This window comes from Pholcus phalangioides, unplaced genomic scaffold (assembly GCF_987345545.1).
Source record: "Pholcus phalangioides strain wild (caught in Gottingen) unplaced genomic scaffold, Ppha-v1.0 ptg000011l_1, whole genome shotgun sequence".
In the NCBI taxonomy this organism is placed as follows: domain Eukaryota; kingdom Metazoa; phylum Arthropoda; class Arachnida; order Araneae; family Pholcidae; genus Pholcus; species Pholcus phalangioides.
The window spans coordinates 49229250-49250086 of NW_028301604.1; the positions used below are offsets into that span (position 1 = coordinate 49229250).

At 36.0% G+C, this 20837-nt stretch overlaps 1 protein-coding gene across 4 annotated transcripts in view; it reads left to right on the forward strand.

Moving 5' to 3' along the window:
* Ask1 (apoptotic signal-regulating kinase 1) overlaps positions 1–20837 on the forward strand; it is a 606402-nt gene that overhangs the window by 158381 nt on the left and 427184 nt on the right. For all 4 annotated transcript variants that reach the window (XM_089239611.1, XM_089239614.1, XM_089239612.1 and 1 more), the window contains one exon: positions 2715–2885. In XM_089239611.1, the coding sequence (XP_089095737.1) occupies positions 2715–2885 (171 nt within the window). The remainder of the gene's footprint in view (positions 1–2714; positions 2886–20837) is intronic.

A 20837-nucleotide genomic window follows, 5' to 3' on the forward strand; every position in this document is an offset into this window, starting at 1 on the left:
TATGATGCCACATGTATTCACCTGGCCTGGGGAATGGTCTGAAGGGGATAGAAAATAAATTCCTCTCAGGACTCCTGCAGACATATAGTTTGTTACTAGGGCAAGGCAGGTACATTAAGGATTAGGGTGTGATGTCGGATCATCTTTATCTTCATATCAAAATGCAGTGAGATTTTACCTACATCGGCAACGATGCCCTAGTTTGAGAATCATTGTCACACATATTACAATATAATAAAATCACAAAATACAAATGCAGTAAATATATATGTATATATACAACAATATCAGCAATAAATGTTAAAATCTGTAAAGACGTGAATATCAGCAGCCGGAGGATCCAGAGTGGAAGGCAGAAAATAAAGTAGTTGAAATTTTGATACTTCCCGATTCGAATACCCCGCCAAGATCACCAGTGGTGTAAAAGCACTCAAAGCATTGATGACACTCAGCAGGTCAGAAGCGATGTTTGACACAAAAAACCTGCACATGGGTTACCAGTTTGTATGGTTCCACATAAAATGTGGCACCATTTTTAGCTGGATCAGCAACAGACTGCCATTAAACTAAGCACGCACACATGATCAAGCTAGGTAAGGCTGGTAATGAAAATAACTTAATTCAACTTCAATTTAACATTTAAATAAAAGATCTTGGACCAACCAGAACAAACTGTTGAAGTACAAAGAAACAGAACAGTGTGTGAAACATAACAAAAATTGACTATTTTAGAGAACATTTGACGTATGTGCATCACATGATACAAATCCCCACATAAGATGTGATATCTGATCATCTTCATCTGCATATTTGTCACAAGTGCATAGATCAGGGATTTCCAAACTTCCATGGCATCCTTGAAAATAAGATTAGATATTGAAATATCTCTTGGTAAACATGCCTTGCGGCTCTTTTGTGGCACCCCAAGTTCCAAAATACTAGTTGAAAATGGTTGGTGTTCTCAATGAAATTCAGTAAAACACTTATATAATGATACTCAAAGGACTGGAGAAAAGTATTATTATGAATGAGTTGTTATTATAAATTGAATATATTAATACTATAGATGCATTGGTACCAGTGCGTGATATTGTTATGAAGGCTGTTATTATCATTATAGATGGCATCGTTATATAGAATTTCATCTCAAAATATCTCTTGGCACGCTGCCTAATCTCAAGGCACGGTAGGGTGCCATTGCATGCTGTTTGGGAATCACTGGAGTAGATGCAGTGGGGCTGTTTGAATTTCAAAGAGTTTATTTTGAATTGAGAAGCCAGTGCTCTACCAACTGCACCATTAGCTGACAAATTCACTGTGAATCCATGAAGAAGTGCCATCTTTTTAACGTGAAACCAGAGATCAATGAGACTATTGGACATCAATCTAATTCTTTGTTATCCAATAAACTTTACAACATGTTTCATTTATATGGACCAAGGACATGTTTCCCTTTAATGCACTATTCCCATGTTTCATGAGTTTTGCATTAATGAGGTTCCACCACACGTTGGAGATTCAAAATTAATTTTATAAGTATAACCCCAAAAAGAAATGACTTACTTAAATACACGTTCTATATATTTTATCTTCCTTGCTTTTTTGTATTTTAACATTTTTTTATATGAACGTTTTCAAAATAAATTTCGTAATAAATGCTCTCATACATCATTATACTTTCTCTTTGTAGTTTTAATGTAAGTAACATAAGTTATCTATTATAATAACAATCTCATAATTCTGCACCAAAATATTGGGCCTGTTTCTTTTAAAGTATGGTCATCAAAATTTTGCTTGGTAAACAGTTTAACTCTTCTAGGTCCCTTAAGCCTTTCTCCCAGGATCTTCTTTAGGAAAGGGGCTTTGCCAGCCTTTGCACCCAGGTGGCATGTAAGTTTGAGCTTCCTCTGATAGTATTATCTGCACACAAACTCCCACTTGGATATTTCGTTCCACAACCTGATTGTGAAAACATTGAAACGCCCAAATTTTGTATCAAATGCATATTTTATTCAGTTTTTAAATGAGTTGAAGTGATTTTTACTTATTTTATAGAATCAGTATACAGAGTGTCCTGTAAGTCCTAATTCAGTCTGTATTCCATCAACCGTTCTTCCTATAGGTATGCCAGTTTTGAGAATGAAAACGGTTTTCACAATGAAATGAAAAAAAAATCTAAATTTTTATGCAGTCACCTTATCTTTAAACTTCTAATTAGATAGGTTATCACCCTCTGCTTCCAGAAGCTAACAAAAAAATCCACTCTCTTATGTGCAATATTCCCTGAGATATTTGAATTCAAAATCGGAGAAAGAATAGCATAAACTAACATACAATGTTTCTTTCCTTTATTTATGCTGTTCTCTCCTAACTTTTCTCTGATTTTTTAAATTCAAATATCTCAGTGAATATTGCTCTTGGAAACATGGAAAAATTTTTGTTGGCCTTGGAAGAGACAGGAAAACAACTTTCTAATTGAAAGTTAAAACACAGGGTCACCTTATAAAAACTTTTATTTTATGGCACACTGTATTTTTGCTCTTTAAACTGGTACAAAGTGATTCTTGAACATGTTTTGAGCATTTTTTAAATTAAAACCATACCTCTACTGGATGCAGTTGAGATTAAGTCCCAGTTAGGACTTGCAGGACACCCTGTATGAATTGAGTTATATTAACTGGAATTTATAGTTATAAATGTTATTGAATTTTCAGGCGAAATCAAAAAGGTGATAGAGAGAGAGCATTAGAGGTGGTAACAACTGCTTTGGAAAAAAAAGAGAATCAGGTACCTGACATGCTCTGTTTGTGTGGCAGGATTTACAAAGATAAATTTGTGGAGTCTAAACACAATGATGACGAAAGTTTGAAAAATGCTATAATTTGGTGAGTTGAAAAAAATAAAATCAAGTTTCTTTTTAGAGATCCTAATAGGAAACCTGATGAGACAAATTCCCAGGAGACACCACCTGCATAAAGATGATGATACAGAACATTTTGTCTTTTGAACTAGTACATAAAAAATTTTAATATTGCCACTAATCAGAAGCTGCACACATTACATGCAGGTGTTTAGATAACCGCATTTCTTGAAGCTTACAAAAATAAATCTCTATTAATAAATAAGACTACATCAGCCAAAAACTCCAGTAAGGTATCTGATGTGAAAAGAAAGTATAACAAAATTTTAATTATTCACCCTTCATTTATTTTCAACTTTTTAATTGCCAAACATTGAAAATATGCAAAGAAATTTTTTTGAGGAGTTGTATATAGTAAATGAGGGGTTTCAATGCCATTATATGGTAAAAAAAGTTTATTGTTAATAGTTGAAAAAAATTGAGTGATTTTACCTGCGAGCATCATTGCCTACCCATTAGCAATATACAAAAATGAAACCAATGTTGCTTATACAACATTGCCAACCCATTAGCAGTGTACAAAAACGGCTTATTTATGCTTTACTTCTTAAAAAAAAGTTCTAAGTAGTAAAAAAAACAAACATAAACAAGGACTTTTCTTCCTTTTAAATTGAAAAAATATAGTTGCCCCAGGTACTACCAGATAATTCTAGTATAATAGGCAAGGCCCGGATTTTGTTGACCTAAATATTCACCATAAAAAGTTACTTAAAAAATAAGTGCCCTCAAAACTAAAAAAATAAGTTATTAAAATAATGAAACAAATTTCTTTGAAAACTGTGTTCTAAAGTGAAAAAAAAGTATATATTTTTTTCATATTACATTGAAAAATCACATGTAAATTTATCCTCAACATTGTTTCACCAAAAAGTGTCAATAAAATTTTTTGAATAAACAATTTCTAATTTATGAATGAATTAAGAAAATTTAAAAGACAAACTAAAAATTTATGTAAGTAATGTTTTTCACTGAGAAAAACTTTTCTCGACATCAACAGATGTTATTGGGGATAATTGAAAAAAAAAATTTCGATCTAAAGTTAATTCCTCTTCAATTTCAAAATTGCAGACATTGCCATCAAGACAAGGGAAATTTTTCTAAGTCCACTGTTTTTTTTTTCATAATTTTATTGAATTTAGAAGAAAATTGATCTACCACACCTGAAGATTTGACTTTATGGATTGCATCAACTGTTTAAAGGCCAATGTTCCATAAATGGAACGTAGTTTTTATTTGCAAAAATATCAGATAAAAAATTTATTCAAATATTTCCGGTTTTTTATCATATATAGAGAAGAGTTCAAATTATTTTTTGAATTAAATTTGAGAGTTTCAGGTTAATATGAACTTTTTGATAGAATTTTGAAATTTGACATTTTTTTTGGGCATTTTTTCCCCATTTCGATTAAAATTCACCAAAATTTCAATTTTTATGTACATTGAAAATTATTTTGTGTGTTTCTACTACTTAATATATATTAATAAGTAAATCAGTTAGTTTCTCTGTACTGTTAAACATTAAAGAGCTACGTGCATTCAAATATGCATGTTCCATTTATGGAACATTGACCTTTCAAGAGAGCGAGATTCTATAGATATCTAATGGTCAGTGCGCTGCTTCAATTTTCCCATTTGAACCTCTGGGTGTTGTCATCATTCAACATGTGTATAGGGGCAAATTCTGGTTAATATGACGCAGAGGAATGTGCTTTCTGGGGTGAATTGTTTATATTTATATTGGGTGAGTACTTTTTTATTGTATTCTTAGAAATACATGTTTTTGTGAACTGTCATGTGACTAATCAAACTGTGATCAGTAATCGTAGAGAGTCTTGTTATGTTCAGCTGTATGTAACCATGTCCAAAAGATATCTCACATTAGAAGAAGCTGTAGGATGTTTAGAAACTTTTAGATATACTTAACTAGTAGGATATTTATAACTCACAGATATACGTCAACTACTTGCTAATGAAAATGAGAACATCACGGATGAAGATGTTATTGTTGAAAATGATATAGTGACAGTTCTAACTGATGTATAGGAAATGCTAGATATATTTTGCAACAATGAGGATTAAATATTAGAAACCCTGAAACGCGTTCTTCAAAAGATGTAGGACAGAAAAAGTGCAACACTCATGTAAACGTTTCAAGAAAAGGCAGTTTTGAGCAATCCGAGAAAAAAAACTATTGTTCATCAAAACCATTGAAAAAAAATTCTTCCTAGAATCCAATCAAAACCTCAGCTCTGGATTCCATTGGAAAATATTTGCCATATGGCCATTACAGCACGTTGGGATAATTCATTCAGAGTTGCAAGAAGCGGATCTTACTTCGCATTTGGAATTCCAAGAGAAGTGACAATGAACCTTCTATGAAAGAAGGAGGTGTTAATTATTTATCCAGGTCTATTTTGACAACTGAAAAAAGATGCCAGGTCATCTGATGGCCATTCTATTCAGGATTGTCAAATTTGCTCCCCGGGTAGATACCCATTTTTGAGGAAAATAAGTTTTTGTGGGGAATATTGTTTGTTTTCGAAGAAAATGTGTTGCTTTCAGGTTAAAATTTTAGTTTGAGCTTAGTTTATATATTCCAAAACTTGCTGCATAGTGCAGTGTTTAGAATATGTATATTTTGAAATAGTTTTAAATTATTTTTTATGAACAAAAATGTGATAATTTCTTGGAATCACACACTTTTTATAATTCTTCTGACTACATTTTTTTATGTAAGCATTTAGGTATGAGATTCACATATTAAAATATGTTACAAGAAATGGCAAACAGAAAATGTAACCATGGCCCTTAGTTTAACAAATATACCTAATATATGTGATAAGCATACCCACAAAAATTGCTTATTATACACAATAATTTTTCACACACACACAAATCCATGTATAAATAAATTGAAGCATCTGTGAAGAAGTAAACCAATGTATGTAAACTGAATTTTCATTCAAAAAATATTTACATGTTTGCATTACTTTTTTGTAAGTTTTATACATCAGACTTTCATAACTGAAATATCAAGAGACAAAAATAACATTATCTCGTAACAAAAAGAAAATGACATTGTGGGATTCTTGAATTGAGCATTGGTAATGAACATCTTCAAGTGAAACAGAACAAAAAGTATAGTTTTTCTTGCGAAAATTACACCTAACCAGAAAATAAGCCAGACTCCAAAAATTTGCCTGTTAAAATCCAGATGAAGGCACTCTGTAGGTCAGTTGCTATACATGACAGACTGCATTCTATAAAGTGATATTAATATACAATAATTTTATTGGCATCTGTGTTTAATGATAACTCAAGTTATTCTGCAGTTTTAAGTTCCCAAAAATGGCTAATTTGGACAAGGGGAAAACACCTCCAGAGTAATGAATCCTCAGAATGACTGCTACCTCCTCTTCTTAACCACATAATTTTTTAATTATTACTACTCCTTTAAAAATATTTCAGAATTTTATTTAATGAAGTAGGGATATTCTTTAACAGTGAAGAATTCAAGAAAAAGAGAAGCATGAGAGACTAGCTCCTGAAAGTTTGGGTTCAATTTTAAAAAAAACGTTGGTTCTGGTTACATAGCTAAAGGTTTTATTTTTGACGTATCAGGACAATTTTGGATACATTTTTTGCGGGCTCTGAAAAATTTGGAGAAAAAAACTTCAGGCACCATTTTGATTTCTCAGAATTTTCATTATCCAAATTCATTTATTTTACCAAAACCAATTTTCTTGCTACAGCTCTGCATACAACTCATATTCAAATACAATTACACAGAAGTTGGTGTGTTTGTGTGAACAATTATTCCCTTATAGTATGGTCAATTTTATTGATCAAATACATAGTTTAACATGCACGAAAAATGTATATTTAGACATAATATAAGATGTACACATAAAGGATGTACATTAGGGTGGATCAAAATTTTTTTATTTATTTTCAAATCGCTATTGTCCTTTAACAAAAAGAAAAATGATGTAAAAAATTTAAAGCCGGTTGACATCTTCCGGTCGTTCATCGTACTTAAAGTTTATGAAAATTGACGAAATTGAATATTTTTCTTAATTTTTTAAATATTACTTAAAATTTGATGACTGACGTGCATAAGTTGGTTATGCTTATTTTATGGTTCAATAAAGTAAAATAAATTGAAACATCATTAATATTTCAATGTTTATCGGTCATGCAATGTGTTCAAAAAACTGGAATTGACCAAATTTTTGTAAGTTTCATTGTGCAGCTCTTTTCATGCTTTGTCAGAACAAAATAACCTAGAATTTACCACGTTGAGGTGGCTGCACATTGAGTTTCACCCACACTCTATCCAATCAACCATCCAAAGTAGGGGAGTGTGTGTAATTTACATTATAGTTACTAAAATTGACTAGTGTTTAGTGGTTTACAGTTTCTTCTATTGTTTCTTTTCCAAGTGTTCATGTTTAAAGTCTAACTTTTGGGAGCACTTGGGTATGACTAATTTTGATAACAGCGTAGATATATTGTAACAATCTCTATAGCTTCATCTCCACATACTTTAGTTGAGAATTCAGTAACAAGCCAGACACATCTCTCGACTGTCTGAGTGGGACTGGAGCACATGTGAATTGCATGTGGGAAGACCACTACGTGTGTCTACTCCATGTGTCTACTCCATTTCAACATGTGTGGATCATGTGTCTACTCCATTTCAACAAACTCCCTTTCTGTCATATTTTTCAGCATATAGATGGTGCACTGACAGGACCAAAATCTTTTTTCTGGGCCCATTGGATAACAGCTTACTGAGTTTGAAAAGCTCACTGTGGTGGAGTATGAATCATTAGGTTAATTTATTCTAGAAGTAGCTAGAAAGATGCTGTGCAAAGACCAGCAGTACTGTATTTATTACGCGTATCCAAAGCAATAAAGTTGAGACATGGTCCAGAGGATTTGCCAATTCGAGATCCTTGTCCTCTGTCATGCAGGGCGCGGCACGGGTCACTTTTTTCCCTAAAAGTCACTTTTTTAGAAACTGGTCACTTTTATTACGTATTTTCAGGCCCAGGTCACTTTTTCCACTTTTTTAGCAAAAAAACCTCGGTCTCAGGCGCTTTTCTACTGTCAGTGTTTTTTTTTTTTCTTCAAGGAGGAACACTTGACCGGTTCAATATCGCTAATTTCCTCCCTCCCTTCATTGAACTACGATCAAAGGCGTCTTATCTTCCCGGGAGCATACCGTGTGACGTCAGCATAACTTGATTTCAAGGCGCTTGGAAAAAGTAAGCTCCTTGGTTAAAGAATCGTCATTTTATGGAAAAGCCGGTCGAAAAAAAAACTAGCATAAAAGGCGTACTTACAACAAAGAATTTTTTTCCCCCTATACTACCATTCTTTCTTATTTTCCCATGTGCTCACTCGTTCTTTCATTTTCATCTTATTTTAAAATTGATCCTTTATTTTATTTGTTTTAAAAAGTTTTAGTCCTAAGGGCCAAATTCCTTTCTCTGAGCATCGAGAAAGTTACATTTGTTGTTTGTTCTATCGTTACTTTTGTTAATTTTTTTAAATGTTATTTGAAATGACGATTTAAGAGAGCCTGTGCAGAAGCTAACTTACGCGCAGCGGGAGAATACCAAAGCGCGTATCAAAGACACGTATTACTAATACGTATTAAGCGTATTAATACACTTTGGAGAATACTCTTGTAGCTGGCCAAGGTTAAAGAAGCTCACAGGTATTTTGAATTTACTTACAATAAAAAAAATTGTCCGATTGAAAATCGTGATCTCTATCTACAAATAAAATTCGTGATCAAAAGGAGAACTATTTATGAAAAGATCACAGAATCCTGCAATTCAACATTTAGTTTAACACAAGGGTTTCCAAATCAGATGAAAATTGGTCATCAATCTGATAAAAACTCAGTTAATGCATTCGAGCCGTAAATAGAGGCGGATTTAACGGTGGGCACACCAAGCGCGCCTTTGGCCCCTACTTTACATTTTTTTCCTAATTTAAAGGGCCTAATATTAATTTTTTTTTATGCCCGGGCCATCAACTGACCTTTATCCGCTTCTGGCCGACACTTAATTTAGAGCATCTTCACGATACTGATTGTTGACTTAATATCGACATCTTGCGCTCCATTCTTGGTGTTGTGTAAAAAAATCCCATTTTTAGACCTCGGAAGTTATTAAAACGTTTTTGTCTGGAGTCGCTATTATGACACCAATAGGAGAGGGCGGGGGTCTGGTTCCACAGGTATTGAACGAGGAAAGGTGCCGAGTTTACTCTTTTTCTGTTAAAAAGAGTGGATAGCGGCCCCAGGCGATAGTAAATTTTCATTCGTACTTGCGACCCGGGTTGCTACATACCGTGATCAGATCTAAAACTGGGAGCGGGGGGGGGGGCAATACCTCGGACGACGTTTTTGATGGAATGGTATATTTCAGAAAAGGCAATAAAAATTCCTTTGCAAAATTATCGAATTTTGCAGTCAAGAAGCAGTAAAATTGCGTTTCCCGTTCAGAAAAAACAATTGTATTACGGCCATGGTAGATCGGGTGCCCCGGGTGGGGGCAAATTCTTTGTTTTTGTTCGTTGAAAATTACGGGAGGAGTCAGCGCTAACGTGGCGACTTTTTTTCGCGCTAAAATAGGTAACCCTGACAGCAGGGTATGTATATGTATAATATACATATAACAACAGTGCTCCCAACACACAGGGTCGGGGTACCCTGGGGGGATTGTACGCATACCTTCATGGGAAAGTTAAAAGTTTTCATTTCCAGCGGCCCTTGATGGATCTCATTGTTTTCTTGCTGCTTTAACGTTGAAAAATTTGCGATAGCGGAAGCACAAGAACAAGATATATCCAGTCTGGGGGCTCCAAAAAATTTGCGAATTCAGTCACGGGTAGTTGCGTGGGTGGTCCTGGATTTTATTCGTCGGTAAAACGAATACAAATGAAAATTTTTCATGTCATTCGCACCGGGGGATGACCGACAAGCTTCCAAGTTGGGGCCCCATGTTTACAGGTTTCATTTTGGGGGGCCCTGGATGAATCTCATTCTTTTCTGTTGTAGAATTTGCAACAGCGGAAGCCCGAAATAAAGCCACTCTGGGGCCCCACTTAAAGTATGCGAATTGGTGTCCCGGGTAATTGGTTGAGGCCCTCGATTTTATTCGTTGGTAAAACGAATACAAATGAAAATGTTTCATGGCAATCGCAGCGGGGGATGACCGACAAGCTTCCAAGTCGGGGGCCCATGTTTACAGGTTTCATTTTGGGGGCCCTGGATGAATCTCATTATTTCCTGTTGTAGAATTTGCAACAGCGGATGCCCGAGAGAAAGACAGTCTGGGGCCCCACTAACAGTATGCGAATTGGTGTCCCTGGTAATTGGTAGGGGACCCTGGATTTTATTCGTTGGTAAAACGAATACAAATGAAAATTTTTCATGGCATTCTCACCGGGGGATGACCGACAAGCTTCCAAGTTGGGGCCCCATGTTTACAGGTTTCATTTTGGGGGTCCTGGATGAATCTCATTCTTTTCTGTTGTAGAATTTGCAACAGCGGATGCCCGAGATAAAGACAGTCTGGGACCCCACTAAAAGTATGCGAATACAACGGGCAACTGATTGGGGGCCCTAGCTTTTATTCATTGGTAAAACGAATACAAATGAAAATTTTTCATGGCACTCGCAGTGGGGGATGACCGACAAGCTTCCAAGTCGGGGGCCCCATGTTTACAGGTTTCATTTTAGGGATCTGGATGAATCTGATTCTTTTTGTTTTTTAACATTATACAATTTGCAACAGCGGAAGAAAATCCAGTCTGGATTCCCCACTAAAAATCTGCGTATTGTGTTCCCGTTACTGGATGTGGGGCCCTGGATTTTATTCGTTGCAAAATTGAAAAGAATTAAAAATTTTCATGGTTTTTTACAGGACCATGACCGACAAGCTTCCAGGTCAGTGCTCTATGGGAATGTTGATAGATTCTAATTCGGGGCCCTGGACGTATCCCATTGATTTTTGTTGTTTAACATTGTAAAATTTGCAACACATCGGTAGCCTGAGATATATCCAGTGTGGGCCCCACTAAAATTCAGCGAATTGAATCTGGGGGGTGCTTGATGAATCTCATTTGTTTTTTGTTGCTTTATCATTATTTTTATTAAAATTCGCTTCTTCAGTAAGCTGGTGCTTTCACACGTCTCTTTCCATAGCTTGCTGATGAAGTGGGACGAAATAAACAAGATATGTTGTGAAGAGAAGTGGGGGGGGCCCTCTAGTTATATATATTTTTGTAATTTTTTATGTGCCCCTTTGTCAGCCGCTGTGGTGGTCGAGTGGTCATAGTGCCGGACTCGCATCGCAAGGATCCGGGTTCGAACCCCACCGGCACCACAGTGGTGGTCGGCTGAAGTTGGTTTACTGTGGTTCCCATTTTCAAGGCGCGAATGCGAGCCGATCTCCCCGTTAAAAAGTCTACACACTCGGACTGTTAGGTGCACTCAATTTGTTCCAGACTCTGCCACGAAAGCTGGGCTGGAAGAGATCTCAGCAACGGGATAAGTCCAGTGGCGAAGCCCCTGGCATTTATTCATTGTGCCCTTTGTCAGCCATCTTGAATTGACTACCACAAAACGGTGATTCCTTGGCGCGAAAAAATGTTGCCATGTTAGTGCTTACGAGGTTCATGGGAAATTTACCGGGGAAGGCCGCGGAGTCTCTTTTTCTGTTAAAAATTACGGAGCTGTTTCCAAAAAAATACTGTTTCCAGGGGTGGGAATTCTGCGCCGCACTTTGCCAAACCTAATATCTTGCGCCATCCTGCTCCAATAGCGTATTTTTGCATTTTTCTGTGCCAAATAGCTAATTTTGCTTCAGTATGCCCGGAATTTCGGAAAGGACGGCAAAAAAATTTTGTACCTGCTTACCACGAAACGATTCTTTCTAAGAGCGTGTTTTTTAAAACTGTACGCCTTATTTAAACTATCGGCCTTTCCATCGCGAAACCCTGATAATATCCATGATCGTGCAACTGAGGATGGTTAGCAATGGTCTTTCAGCTTTAAAGCGCAAATGCGAGTCAGTTGCCATTTAAAAAAAAGTCGCCTCTGGAAGCGGCAGAAAGTACTGTAGTCGATCGTCATTGCGTCAAATCCCGATGTTTCGTGAAAAAAAATTTTCATTCCGGGAGTAAAAGGAGCGTTTCCGCCGAATTACGAATGCTAATTTAGAAACTTTGCCGAATAACGAGTGTCAGATCGCCAAATAATAAGTACTTAATCGCCAAACGTTGTGTTGATTCTTCGGAAATTCTCTCTTATTTTGCAACAATTTCTTTCCAAGTATGAAAAAATTGAAAACTTATAGAAAATTTTTAGCCCATTTGAAGTGCTGCGGTTCCAGACAGACAATAGTGCCCTCAGTAAGCAAAAATCATCTTAAATAGACTGGTGTGAAAAATTTTATGACAGCCTCTCTTTCAAACAAGCTGTCAAAAGCCTGAAATACCAAAAACAAAAAACAAGCTGATGGAAAGATGTTTGATAGCAAAAGACAGTGTAGTTGTTTTATTTTGAAAAGGGGTGAGGGTTAACGAAAATATTCTTGTTAATTTCCCTGCTCCAATTTATAAATATCTGTTCCGAATTCTATATTTTGCTGCTCCAAAACTGCTCCGGATCCTGAATTTGCGGCTCCAAAACTGCTCAGAATCCTGAATTTTGCTGTTTCAAAGCTGCTCCGAAATGGACTTTGTCACTTCCCACCCCTTTGTTTCTGGGTAAAGGAGTAAATGTGTGTTTTTTGCAGGGGTGTATGTTGTGTGTAAAAAAAAGAAAAATATATATTTTCACAAATTTTTCTCTCAAAATCCAAACAATTTTAAAACTGTTTTATTTTCTCCCTCACCCAAGGGCAGTATTATTTTGGTGCCCCCCCCCCTCCGCCTGTAAAATAGTAGACTCACCCACTTTTCCCAGTCCGGCCATAGGTGGAGATAGACTTGAAGGTCTTAGGGGTGTGGCACGATGACAATTGATATACATCATATATATGTATACATCAGTAGGCCATTGACGCTGAGGGGAGGGTGGATTGCCCCTCCCTCAACGTATAATAATTAAAACAATTTAGTTAATTTAATAATTTATTTATAATTCAGTAATTTAAGTAATTTTTTAATTTAATAATTTAAAATATTGTTAAAAATTTAATTTAATAGTTTTTAATCATTATAGTAAATTTCTTAAAATTCGTTGGAACGTATTATACAAACCTAGGTATGTAAATCAAATTTGTACTAGTTAAAAAAGTTTGAGTACATTTTGTATACTGTCATTCATAGCATAACATGAATGAAAAATCCACTGGAATGTAGATGGGACAAATTCTCTCTCATCAAATTTTGTGTTATTTCATTTGTTCCCCTTCTTTGAATGTGAAAACTTTTTCCCATTTTGAAGTTATTCTCTCACACATAGTTGTTGATAAATTTGATAAGTTATTCAAAACTTTTCTGGTTAGCAGAATGCGTTTGAGTTTCATTTAATTATTTTACACTATTATGTAAAATAAAAAGACATTTCAATGAGTTCTATTGAAATGCAAAGTTAAAACTAAATTCAATTTCAATTCATTCAATTTGGTAATAATCAAAATTCATTGTCCATTTAGTCTCTTTCTAAAAATATTTTGGTCACTATTTGCTCACTTTTTTAAACAATTTGGTCACTATTTTCACTATTTTTGAGGCTATGATCCGTGCTGACCTCTGGTCATGGTTGGACATCAAAAATAAAAAGTATTTTAGCGACGCGCTAATCATGTTTTTCTAGCATTTCAAACATTGCAGTATTTGACGACTTACTTCACCATCTGAATTCCACCATCTCAAATTCCCTAATAGCACCTCGGAAAAATTCCTTCAAAATCAGTATTATAAATACAAAAGAAGCATTTCCAATAAAATTCATTCCTTCGAATCCATATTGGTAGCTCATAACCCAAATTTTTGTGCTGTCACTGAAACTTAGTTATATAGAAATATCAGCAATTCCGTGTTTTTACCTCCTAACTACTTTGTGTTTCGTGAAGATAGAAACACCCGGGGAGGGGGTGTTGCCCTAGTCTGTAACAGCTCCATTCCTCTTCTTGAAATTTCTTTGGATACCAATCTTGAAATCGTTGGGGCTGAGTGGCTGCACTCCCATTTAATATTTTCTCTTTATTTACCCTCTATCCCAGATCTTCACTATTTTATCGAATTGGAATCAATTTTAGATAAATTTTCTAATTCACACCACCTTATCATAGCTGGTGACTGGAACCTACCCAGAATTGACTGGCATAAAGTGGAGTCCCTCTTGGGTAACCATTTTATTAATAATAGAGTTCTTTTTCTTTTACTTAAATTTAATCTCATTCAAACTATCCTAGAACCGACAAGAATCTTGAACTATTCAAGTTCTACATTAGACTTAATTGCTTTTTCAAATAAAATCTCGGTTTCCAATATCTCAGTTTTTGATGGCATTTAAACAACTAGCAGTGAGCAAAGCCATGTTTTTTTTCATGTTTTGTTAACAGGAATAAATGAACAAGTGTTTAAATTTCTTTCTTTCCCTCTGTATTGAGGTGCCTTCAACAGCTGACATGGTGCAGGCCACATTCGTTAACTTGAGGTTTCTTTTCTTTATGCAGCACACCTCTCACTGAGCAATGACTCAAATTTTAATGAGGCCCATCGATCACTAAGCTATAATACACCCATGTTACCAGAGAGCTCATACAATGAAGACCCCGGTCTAATTCAACATTATCTAGCAATATATCTCAATTCCTCTTTGAGCAGCTGGAGAATATTCTTACTTTGACAAAGATAAAAAAAATTCTAAAACTTTGAATTTATCTAATTAAACATTTATCTCATCACATTTAAATATTTAAACATTTGCAGTTGCATGCAATCTCTTTCTTTGCACCTACAGTTTTCTTTCCATGCTTCCAGGACTGATATTCTCTTCATGTTTCGCTTATTCATTCTGAAATTACAAATTCTAAAATTTTTTCCTGCCACTCAACACACCGCAACCAATAAAATCTTTTTTTTAAACGTTTTTATGGTCAACTCTATAAACTTGCATTTATATATAATGATAAAGATAACGCATATAAATTACTACATACAGTCACACTTGCAGGAAGAGTAAAATAACACTTTTCACCCAGGTCACTATTGAAACCTGAGTAAAATTTTCAAAAGGTGAGAGGGAAAAACCTTTAGGGATAAATGTGGGGTGCACAGTGTAGGAAAAAAAAACCAATAATCTGACTTTTTTTTTCTGAATTTTACAGATTACCACAGTCAAGCTATTTCAATAAACTTTTTTTTAAACCACCTGATAGTTCGAAGAATCTACCCTCTCAACATCACTTTCATATCATTGTCAAATATGCAAATACTTGAGCATATAATCAGTTGAGGATGTGCTGTATTTGTCCACGATAAGAACACAGAGAGTGTCCAGTATGCAAGATAGAGTGGTGTCCTAGATACATATTATTGTGGACATTCTCTGGTATAGGATTATAGCCATTCCATTCAAAACCGTTGTCCAGGATGCAGTGTTATTAACCCTTCGACAGTTATGCATATTCAGATAAATCCTTTGAAAATGGGTAGAGCCTGTTTAGGTAAGACGATGCTTTTCCCCATTCTCAATAGCAGGTAGCTGGATTTTCGGTGATTGGAGATCCTCCCATCGTAACAATAACTCAACAAAATGAATAGGCCTATTGTAGGTTAGCCATAATGGCCTCACTGAGTGTTTAAATGTTTATGAAACCCCTAGGAAATCAGTTTTCCCTAATTTCCTGGAGAATGAGAAATTATAATTTTCACCAATTTCTATTTTTTGGATTCATGCAAAAAGATCATTATTTTAATTGAAAGATAAAAATCAATATAATTATATATGAAAATCTCGAACATCAACGCTTTTTTATTCATAACAGAGTATTCAATTGAAAATAATCAAATTATATACGAGCTTGTAACATCACACGTGGAAACAAGGGCGTAGTGGGGGGGGGACTTGGGGATTTGGTCCCCCCGAAATGTGAGAAAATGACCGTAAAAAGATGGCGAAATCTATTGTTCTATCACTTTGGTTCCCCTGAATGAAATTTTTGGCTACACCCCTGCATGGAAATATCTAGTAAAGCTTGTTTGCAAAAAAAAAATTATCGCAATTTTCCATAATACAGTCGTGGCTTATACTCTCATAACTTTCAAAGTTAATTGTTAGCTCTTACGGCAGATACAAAAAGTCGCAACCTGTCTGATAACTCTTTTTTTTTAGTGTGTTCTAACTTCGAGAATTCCAATAAATTCTATAAATTTGCACTCCAGAAAAGCGTTTAATGTTTACTTTTTTTTTAATCAGTAATGGTGAAAAAATTACTAAAGAAATCACAGAACGAAAGTTAAACATACAAAAAAATTTTAATCTTTTTTTTTTTTTTAATTCTTTGATGAAAATTATGCACGTCTTACTTGAGACTTTGACGTCCTCGACAACGGTATTTCCACGAAAACTTTTCTTTTTTCCTTTCCAGATGTGGCTTATATATCCCAGTTGCTTCTTTACCAGAATTTATGATGATTGAATTGAAAGTTTCTTGAATACTCAATACCAAATCAATTTCTATTGTGTGACACACATTGTGGACATTCAATATTTACTGGATAAATGTCAGTCTATTAATTAATCTGTAGGTATTCAGTATGCGATGATACGAATATTCATATATGTACGTTATATTTCAATATATTTTACTGAAGTTTAAGAAAAGTATTAATACTTAACAGTTGATTAGTTACCATACAAATGAAATGATGTTTTCGTGGATAATTTTGTCTTCGACAAAGTTTCATGGAATGTTTGTCTTAAGCCACCTCAATTATCTTCAATATGCAAGTTAGTTTTCATCAACTCTTTATACAAGTGCCCTGTAAGCAGGGCCGGAACTAGAGGGGAGGGGGGACTGCTGGGTGTTAAAATTTAAGGGGAAGCAATTTAAGGTGGGAACAAAGAGCACCGCTACAAAATTATCGAATTTTGAATTTATGGCAGTGGCAAAAATCCTAGTTACGGTCCTGTCTGCAAGTGCTAGCTCTGGCCTTATCTCATCAATCGTCCGTTGTAGAGGTATGATTTCAATCTAAAAACGCTCAACAGGTGTTCAAAAATTCCCCTGAACTAGTTTTGAGAGTGAAAATACATTGTGTAGCAAAATAAAAAAAAAAACAAAGTTTTTATACGATCCTCCGTGCTCTATCTTTCAATTAGAAAGTTGTTGCCCGGTCTCTCCCGATGACAACAAAAACATTCCATGGTTTCTAAGTGCTATATTCACAGAGGTATTTGAATTTGAAAAACGGAGGAAATTTGGGAAAGAACAGCATTAAATGCGGGAAAACAGTTTACATGCTTTTAACATTGTTCTTCTCCCAAATTGCCTGTGTTTTTCGAATTCGAATATCTCAGTGAATATAGCACTTAGAAACTTGGATTTTGTTGTGGATTGTTTGTATCGGACCAACACGCTATCATTGATTTTGATTCCACGTTATTTTGTTAAATATATTCTGTTGCAAAGTCATTGGTCCACGTTACAATGTTTTCAATAACTTGTTCATCAAGAAAAAGGTGGAAATAGTTCAATGAATATGAAATGTTATATAGAGTGGGACCTATATGCCTGGGGGTCCCACTAAAATGGAATCGAGGTGGTGCTTTCGTTACAAGAAGTCTGCACCAGTCTCTTACACTCTGGAGTTCATCCTAATATTCGGATGCAATCGCTCTCCGAACTTGATGTTAACTTCTGTTATTGATTTCATCTTCAATCAATAGAATCATTATAAATGTACTTACAGGGTTTGCTTTTACTCACAAACTTTAACCTGTCAAATAGTATGAATTTTATACTGAATCATCAAAAACCATTGTGAAACACACATGGCTCAAAAAGTTGAAAAGAAGAGCGAGCAGAAAAGAAATAAGTGGGAAAGTAGGAATGTGTGAGGTCACGAGATAAGCATTGTTTGAAAAAAACAAATGTGTATTTGTGTTTACCTCTAGTTGTGGCTATAACAAGCCACGATAAAAAGAGGCTTATACTAATGGACAGATACAGATAACTTGACAAGCACAAAATGAGAAATTCTTGTCTCTCTCTTGCAATTCTTACTAGAATTTAGTTCTGCCTTGTTCAGTTATGATCAGCTCTGGTCAATACAGTAGTGCCAATTTTTTTTGGATGAACTGCTTGCTTTCTTCCATGGGTGTCTGCAGAACCTATCTTTGAGGAGGAGGCAAAAAGAGAGACTGGTGGGATTGAAAAGAGGGAGTGTGTTCAGAAATCTCTTTAAAAAAAAATTGAGTTAAAACTCTAATCCAGACTGATCCGTAGTCCCGTCACATTTGTCAAGCTGTTTTTTCTTTCAGACTGAGGCCGTAAGAGTTGAAGAAAGAAAAAACCAGTTTTTCTGTGTTTTATTTGAATGCATTAACATCTTATATATAAACTGAAGAGCCAAAAAAACTGGTAGGCATGCATATGCAAATAAAGAGATATGGAATCAATCAGAGTATGGCGCTGCGGTTGGCAACGCCTATATAATACAACAAGTGTCTGGCATAGTTGTTAGATCGGTTACTGCTGCTACAATGGCAGGTTATCGAGATTTAAGTGGGTTTGAACGTGGTGTTATAGTCGGCGCAGAGAGATGGGACATGGCATCTCCGAGGTAGCGATGAAATTTGGATTTTCACGTACGACCATTTCACGAGTGTACCGTGAATATCGGGAATCCAGTAAAAAATTAAATCTACAACATCGTTGCGGCCGGAAAAAGATCACGCAAGAACGGCACCACCACGACTGACGAGAATCATTAAACGTGACAGACGTGCAACCCTTCCGCAAATTGCTGCAGATTTCAATGCTGGGCCATCAACAAGTGTCAGCTTGCGAACCATTCAATGAAACATCATCGATATGGGCTTTCGGAGCCGAAGGCCGACTCGTGTACCCTTGATGACTGAACGACACAAAGCTTTACGCCTCGCCTGGGCCTGACAACACCGACATTGAACTGTTGAGGACTGGAAACACGTTGCCTGGTCTGACGAGTCTCGGTTCCAATTGCTTCGAGCTGATGGACGTGTATGGGTATGGAGACAACCTCATGAATCCATGGACCCTACATGTCAACAGGGGACTGTTCAAGCTGGTGGAGGCTCTGTGACGGTATGGGGCGTGTGCAGTTGGCGTGATATGGGACCCCTGATATGTCTAAATACGACTCTGACGGGTGACAGGTACATAAGCATCCTGTCTGATCATCTGCACCCATTCATGTTCATTGTGCATTCCGACGGACTTGGACAATTTCAGCAGGACAATGCGACACCCCACACTTTCATAATTGCTACAAAGTGGCTCCAGGAACACTCTTCTGACTTTAGACACTTCCGCTTGCCACCAAAATCCCCAGACATGAACATTATTGAACATATCTGGGATGCCTTGCAACGTGCTGTTCAGAAGAGATCTCCGCCCCCTTTTACTCCTACGGATTTATGGACAGCCCTGCAGGATTCATGGTGTCAATTACCTCCAGCACTACTTCAGACATCAGTCGAGTCCATGTCACGTCGTGTTGCGGCACTTCTGCGGGCTTGCGGGGGTCCTACACGATATTAGGCAGGTGGGCCAGTTTTTTGGCTCTTCAGTGTAGTTCTTTTTGTATAACCTTATAATCATTACACATCCGCATAAATACCTTTCCAGATCAATCAGATTTCCTGTTCAGGTGTGACATTATCAGGTTAAAAAAATTTGAAAATAAGATGACAAAGGCTATTGCTATACAATTGATCGTAGCTGATAAGACAGTTTGAAAATTTTCCCCCATGGGACAGGATAAATACGACAGATCACCAATGATCTTTACTGAATAGATACAAGACATGAAAGTTTTAGATTTGTGGGGGCTTTCTTTACTTTTTAGCATGCAGAGATACAGTATAAAAACAGTGAGAATAAAATAATGCAAGGAAAGAACGAATACAGTCTTTTACTTTTCATTGTTTGTAGTACTCACTACGAGGAAAAAACAGATCTCTGATAATACAGATTAAAGAATGGATTGGATGATCTGGTATTCCATGTTCTGTCCAAAGTATATGCACCTGTTTCTGTGGCATTGTAAAATATATTGAGCATGGGATTTTTTCTTTTGTGACAATGAAATCCCAAATTTTGGCACACCACACTCTTTCTATCATTGTCCAACTTATATTCTGTGATCAACTTCACAAATGGTCTTTTTTTCTTCTTTTTTTTGCGGAATACCGAACTTCCGTTTCATATAAGGTTCACTGTGCTTTGAAAATGTTCTCATTTTGAGAGAGACAGACTTTTCCAATCAACTGCATCGTATATGCAACCCATGTAAGTGGGCATTCTGTGATCTACGCAGTTTTGCTACAAGAGTACTTTTCTGAACATAACATTGACATTTGTCAATAACGTAAAGAACATGCAAGATTAGGGCAAAGAGGTGAATGTGATCATAGGCGTAGGCAGGATTTTCTCTGAGGAGGAGGGGTGTTTCAAAATTTAATATCTTTTGGGAGGAAGGTTACGTTTTTTCCTGCAAAATAACACTTATATTGGCTCATGGGCATGGTTAGACCCCTCTGTTTCGCCTAAGCTCAGGAATATGATAAATTCGGATTGGAAGATTGTGCAGGCTTGGGAAAGAGTCACTTCACAAACGTCAAAGAACTTACTGCAATGTAGGGTCTAAAGTTTCACAAGTTTAAAGTAACTATGGT